The sequence below is a fragment of the Gavialis gangeticus genome, unplaced genomic scaffold (genome assembly GCF_001723915.1).
Source record: "Gavialis gangeticus isolate Ggan-Ray unplaced genomic scaffold, GavGan_comp1, whole genome shotgun sequence".
NCBI lineage: Eukaryota > Metazoa > Chordata > Crocodylia > Gavialidae > Gavialis > Gavialis gangeticus.
This window is the reverse complement of record NW_017728958.1, coordinates 305,257-312,291: the sequence shown is the minus strand read 5'-3', so window position 1 is coordinate 312,291 and position 7,035 is coordinate 305,257. Positions and strand designations below refer to the sequence as shown.

The window sequence follows — 7,035 nt, the reverse complement described above, 5'->3', positions numbered from 1 at the left end:
GATCCAGGACAAGTGCAGAGATGCGGGAGAAGGCAGACCAGAGTATCCTGCTCGTCTCTTCATGCTGTGGTACTTTAACTTTTAGCTTCTAGTCTAATGATATCTTTCTTCATATACATGCACCTATGCTTTTCAGAAAGTAAAGCCCACTGGATAAAAATGATCGTTTACTCATGTAAATTGGAGCTTTATTACTTTTATTGAAAATGTATTACAATTTTCCATTAAATGCAAAGTTCTAATCCTCTAGGGAGAGCTAGACTTCAGTGGGAGGAGATAACCACTGACAGCTCTGTTAAGTAGTAAGTACCCCACCCGTTTACTCTGGGACGGGGGAAAGGAAGGAAGAAATAGTTCTTACTGGAGCAGAAACTGCTCAAGCACTACCATGACTGCTCTCAGATATTCATGGAATTTGGGGGTGGGGCTGAAACATGATAACCAATGAGCTAACAGAGCAGCAGGCAAGCACACCATAGAACAGTGCTGGGAGGACTGGAAAAACCAGTGCATTTGTAATGCTGGTGCTTTCAACATACACTACCTCTGCAATGGTCTGAATCTGTATCAGTGAGGACTACAATGCTGTTTCCAAGCAGTTGCCATGAAACATCCTAAGTGCTTGTGCAAGTTTTTCTTAGGTCTCTGCACATATGCACGGCTAACAAGCATTTCAAAAGGTTGACTGTGCCTGAAATGGTGATTTAGTGATGAAATCCTTGCCTACACATGGGTCTCAGAGGCAGAGACCAGCAAGACAGATCACTTCCATAAGCACAGACTCGCTGGGGAACATCACTGCACCTCTCAAGCACCATACCTGCCCCCTGAAGGGCTTGCAGCTTATCTGCTTTCTCACGGTACTGACGGAGACACTAGGGGGAAGTTCTAACATGAATGTGCTATAAAAGCATCAGGTAGCCCACACCATGGTCACGAGGGTGTGGAACAAGGGAAATGTTAGAGGTGTTAGAGTTAAACTATTTCTTATAGATGCATTCTGTTAATTGGCATGCTTAGAGCAATGGCTATTCTACATACAGCCTGGGCCCCACCAATCCCTGCAGGAGATCCATTAAAAGCAAAAGAGTCACACTAGGGATAGCCAGTTAGGCCTAATAACTTATTTCACGAGTGTTGTATTAAACTGGGGTTTAACATGATAATGGGTCCATGGGTGACACCGTAATTCCTCCAGTTAATGACTTATCTCAGATTTTTCATTACACTGTAGAGATCTGAGCATGGCAGGACAGCAAAGGTGTATTGGCTGTAACAACGATAATAATTTTCAAGATAGGGTAAGAGTGATGTTGTAGCCATGATGCCCCCCAAATTATGTGAGATGCAAGAGTTTCTTAAGGTAGTATCTTTTATTGGACCAACTATGCTGTTGGGATAAAGTCAGACAAGCTTTCAAATGTAAGGGAGGTCTGACGAAGAATGTCTTGCATTTGAAGAATGTCTTGCTTGTCTAACTTTATCCTAACTATACAGCTGGTCCAATAAAAGACATAAGCCTAAAAATTCTTCCATCTTGCAATTATTTTCAACAAATTTTAAGGGTAAACAGAGTTTGAACTAGAAGTCAAACTGAATCAAGCAGCTGACTTTAGCCCTTTGAAAAAAAATAGAGGCAAGTATTACACTCAAAGCAGCACTGACATTTCAAGATAGATAAAAGCAAGGGAAGTCAGAGTTGAGACTGTGAAAATGTCTTCAATTCATCTGCTGGTACTATAAAAACAGAAAAATCAACATGCTGATTTGAAACCCTTCGATTAACTGAGCTGATGTGTTAAGGACACATGGAATGAAATTCAACACTGACTTTTATTGCTTTAGTGAGTTTCTACCAGATGCACAACATTATTTTAATGTAGTCTTCTGTATTATGACAGCCACAAAGATACACTCACACATTCTCTCCCTGCTATATTTTTGTAAAATAAAACAGATTCCAGCATCCATTTAGAGTATGAAAAACACACTGAATTCCAACCTCTTCCTGGTCCAATTCCTTATCGCTGACACTTAATTCTGAAAGATCAACTGTAGGTTTCTCGTCATTTCCACTCATCCAAATACTCTCAGTCTCTTCATTTTTTTGTTCTGTGGTGTTTAACTCAGCTTTATCAGGCAATGGACTTGTCCCCCTAGGTATTGGGGGCACAGGTTTAGTCCCATTCAGGCCTCTCCGTGAAGCTGGTGATCTTACTAAGGCTGGCTTCAGCTGTATTGGTGAAGGTTTTTCCTGCAAAGTTTCCCCTGAGTAAGATATAGACACACATCACAACTTCAGAAAGACAGTGGGAAGACACCACCCCAAAAAATAAAACACTCATCTTATTTACAATACACATTTGACAAAGCCATTTCAAAAGATTTCATTATTTTTTACAAAACTTGCAAACATACAACAGCATACCCTAAAGTATCAAAAACATTAAGCCACGAAGGATAAAATTAAAATACAGTGTGTGATCTTTGGGATTTTTTATTTCCATTTTTCACTTGATAATTTATAAAATTCACACTGGGTTCTTAAGAATTATTGTGTTTTTACTCTATAAGTAGAGGGAAATAATATTCATATAATGGTTATATTAGTTTATATTTTGTGTTATAGATAACATGAGGCTTCTTTTTCCCTTCCAAATTCCATACTTCTTTACCTTGTGTAACAATATTTTTCACCAAGTATGCAAAACTTGCTTCAAAAGATTAACAGTATTAGGAAAATTCTATGTTAAGCTTCCAACAATTATCATTTTTCCATAAGAGTTACCACAGGCAATTTTAGTTTGAAACACCATCTTGTGTTTATATGTTACATGTATAAAATACCTATGTAGATGACCAAATTAACTAAATGAGTTTTTAAAATATTTTAAATTAAATCAATGCAACTTTCTGGTATAGATAAGTTTTACACTAACAGAAAACAAGGACTGCTATTCAACTGGGATGAAATTAGCACTAATTCACATTATTAGGGATGTATGTAGCCTTAAACAAGTTTTAAATAGATATGAAATTCTGAGCACTAGCTATTTAATACAACTGTTTCAAATAAAGCAGAAAGGTGAAAAATACTAAGCAAAATTAATAGTTTTCTTGCATTTTTATTCATTCAATACTAACACTTAGATTTTCTTCCCCTTTAAAACACTGCCTCCTTTTGATTGAATAATAGACTATTTCAACTGTGACAGCTCTTTTGTAGTCTACAGGATGCAGGGCTCCTAGGCAGAAGTATGCTTACCTTGAATATAGATGAAGAAAAAAGATGCAGAAAAAATAATATATATACAAGCAAAATGAGAGCCAAATTTGGAAAAGCCACCTCTATCAATGTATCCACAGAAGTGTGTGTGTAATTCTCATAGCTGTACAGACAAAATGGGTATTTTTCTACTTCACCTACATAGCTCTCCCATTACACAGCTTCCACTAGTGCCCCATGAGGAAACTCTGGGTCCTGTATTCCACACAGAAGACAGAGCAGCAAAGTGAGCAGAAGCCAGAGCCGACAGCCCCAGAGGGTGAAGACATCTCCTGCAGGGCTGGTACTGCATGGACAATCCATCCTTACACACAGCATAATATGCCTAAACCCTGACTGAGGCAAGAAAGAATTCAGTCCTCATCTCCATTCAGTCCTTGCTCTCTCCATGAAAATTGCCACCCAGGGCTATAGTTTTGGTACATATTTCCCAAGGTTAGCAAGAGACTACTTTTCTACACAAATGCAAGTTTTGCCTGCAGTTCATGGAGGCCACTTGCTGAAAACATGAACACAAACTTTTATTCTGAGCACCATTTTTACCTGCTTTGTCTCCTGCCTTTTGATTGAGGAGCTTCTTTTGTGGACTGGGCTTAGGCAGGCCTTCAAAACCCTTGAGAGGCCAGGAGTTTGAGAAGTTAACAGCATGCTCTTGAGTCTTCTTTGGAGAATCACTAGGAGGGGATGTGTGCTTTGGACTGTTTCTAGGAGATGAGAGTGGATAGGATGGAAGAATGAAGGTCCCTTGCTTTGCATTAGAACCTGAAAAGGACAAAGTACGCTCTGCAGGGCCGCAAAAAGCTCGCTGGGTCTTGTTGGTAAAATTTAGGCTGGCACAAACTGATAAAAAAACATAAAAGGCTGTTATTTGCGCTTATTCATTTCTATCAAAGCCAACAGCATTTTTATTTCACTTCTCCTTTTATCTAATTTATCTTACAATTAGATTTTTAAAAACTCTGCAAAAACTATTTTTCAAAGAGGAATCAAGCATTTCTTTGCAAATGTGATAACCATATTCAAATCCAAGATAATCACCTCCTTTGACATACAAATCAGAAGCAATCAAAACACTAGATTCGACAGAGTGCCATTATGAAGACAGCACTACTGGATACACTATTAGAGGAATAGCTTGCAGCAAAATAACACATCTATCAAGCTGGTTGCAAGTGAAGGGCATCTAGGAAGTGAAGGGCATCTAGGAATTAGGCAAGCACATACGACGTAGTTTTGTGGCCTGTTGCACCGTGGGCTGGATCTGCAGCAGCAGACATTTTACACACATGCATTCAAATCAAAAAAGGAAAATACTATGTACTGCAGCTCCTTTGGAAACACCAGAAGGAAAAGTGCTTTGTTTTGCAAACTGGTATTTGCAAAATGGAAGACAGCAAAAGTAAATAGAGTGAGAAATTGTTTCCAGTCTTTTCTTTTACCATGAAATGGAAAAGTTGTGGTCAAAACTGGCACCTGCTTAAGCTACATCTTTGAGTCTATCAATTACGTTGCAACTGAATCAAAGCATCTACAAACTCCCCCCTTGCCTCAGTTGTGTCGGTAGTGCAGAAAGACCCTGGTTGAGTCAGACAGAGTTTCAAGATCTCCAAGGTCTCTACCTGGTGATCATATTTTCCAAGGCTGCCTTTGTCAAAAAACTGACAAATACAGCCATTTTCAATGCGAAACGAAGCCAACAAAAGTCAGGCTACTTGTATTGTGGTGTTGCTGAATAAAGCCATAAGTAGTTGCAGAGGTTAGTGCCGGAGCTGTTTTCAGAGAAGGAGGCAACAAGAAGGGCAGAGAAGTGCCTGGTAGTGTCCTGGAAACTAAAATAGGGGCAGAATGCAGCTTAAGACACCATGGTATGGAGACAGGATAGAAAACTTTTTCAGCAGGAGTATACGTTATCATGCCCATGAGATAGCAACTAGCCAAATGGAGATAAGAAAACAAAGCCTCCAGCAGGACTGGACAGCGCCCAGCATCCTTCTAAAGAGCTCCAGTGAGACGGAGAGTTGAGCTAATCCACCAGGCACTGCCTAGGAGCCCTGCACCCCACTGTCATCTTTTATTTCACCCACTGGCTACCAGCTCACCCCTTCACTACCTATGCCTCTGCTAAACTGTTCAAGCCCTGCCATGTTCACAGAACAGGAACAGGTGGCAAACTGCTATGCTCTGCACTGCTGACATGTTTCAGCCCTTACCTGTCCTTAGGCATTAAAAGAGTTCTATTCCAGTCCTAAACTTCACCAGTACATTGCCATTAATGCCTACTGTGATGGTACACAAATATGGCTTAGATATCTGTTTACTAAAAACTGTATGGGGATCACCAGTCCACTGTCAGACAGGAATGACTTCAAGTTCCTACCACAGGAGAACAAGTTAAACATAAGGATATACATTAAAAAAAAGCTTTCCACTAACTTCCGCCTAGACAATCTACTCCTCAAAGCCAACTTGGCCTTACTGGGATCTGTATTACAGTACAGTCTTATATGTTGATATAGCTAAGTGCAAAGAAGGAAAGAAAGGTGGATTAGTGATTTGACATCTACGAATGAAGAGCACCACACAGAAGCCAAAAATTACTATTAGTGCACCAATATTGGAACAATATATTAACGAGCTGTATACATTCCATAAGCCGTCTACCTCAGACCATTTCTACAACAGAATACCTTGTGTAAAGTGTTGGCAATTTGTGGCTCTAAGTAAAGAACATGGTTCACGGCACAGAACAATCTACCTACTAAAGAGGCCCAGTACAGGAAAACAAGATATTTTCAAAGTGATATGCACAGATTTAGAGTCTAGCTGTAGTCCGTGTACCTTTATCTTGCCGATGATTATTTAATCCTAGAAACTGTAAATCAGAATCCACGCTACCACTCTTCCCACGAATCTGTGAGTATCCAAGTTGTCCGCTTTTCCCTGATACATGTGGCTCCTGAGAGGCAATAACACCTTTCAAAAGGAAAAGGCAACCAAAAGAAATATTTGATAAAAGCTTTCTGGATGTTTATCAAATTACATATTAATACTGAACAAAGATTCAACGCACTTTAAAGAAAGTAATATTTGGCTAATGAAAACTAAGTGAAAAGTTTGGACGTTTCCAGTGCTGCACCCTGGGGTTTCTAAGCAACCTTATAATACTTTTTTGTGCATACCCGTTAGAATAAAAGCTAGCACTTTGTGCAGAGCTGCCTGTAGTTCTATCAGGGCACATTACCAACACTGAGAGTTGCAGCGGGTCAAAAAAAAACCTAACAGACAATCCCTTCTTTGGATATGGGAAAATAAAAAGGAGAAAAACCCCTCAAAAACACAGAGAAGTAGTCAGCTTCCTTACAATGATGTCATTCACAGCATAATGGTTAGTAAGCTTTGCATTCCACATGTGTCAATACCCCCCAGACAAAGTTAAATATAAACAGCTCACTGCCAGGGAAGGAGAACAAATCAAGTCTGGTCTTGCCCAGACTCCCTACATGCCTTTTCACTATTAAAATACAAACCACCGAGTCTGCCCTGCTATCACAGGCTGGGTGTTACATTGGACACACAACCTGCTGGATAGCTGATCTTAAAAAGGCTTATCGTTATTTTGAAAAGAAAATCTCACCCCTCAAAGTTTCCTTTGCAGCCAACTTCCCACCACAAACAGCCGGGCCACCGCTTTCCACTCCTACACCCACCCACAAACAATTTAAAAAAAAAAAAAAAAAAAAAAAAAAAAA

General features: G+C 39.6%; 1 protein-coding gene across 3 annotated transcripts in view; it reads right to left on the bottom strand.

Moving 5' to 3' along the window:
* Positions 1-7,035, bottom strand: part of FAM179B (family with sequence similarity 179 member B) — a 74,609-nt gene that overhangs the window by 41,956 nt on the left and 25,618 nt on the right. The window contains exons 3-5 of one of the 3 annotated variants that reach the window (XM_019503598.1): positions 6,125-6,259; positions 3,830-4,048; positions 2,003-2,268 (exon numbers count right to left, since the gene is read on the bottom strand). In XM_019503598.1, coding sequence (XP_019359143.1) covers positions 2,003-2,268; positions 3,830-4,048; positions 6,125-6,259 — 620 coding nt within the window. Of the gene's footprint in view, positions 1-2,002; positions 2,269-3,829; positions 4,127-6,124; positions 6,260-7,035 lie in introns of all 3 variants that reach the window. The other 2 variants (XM_019503512.1, XM_019503676.1) reach the window with 2 other exon arrangements.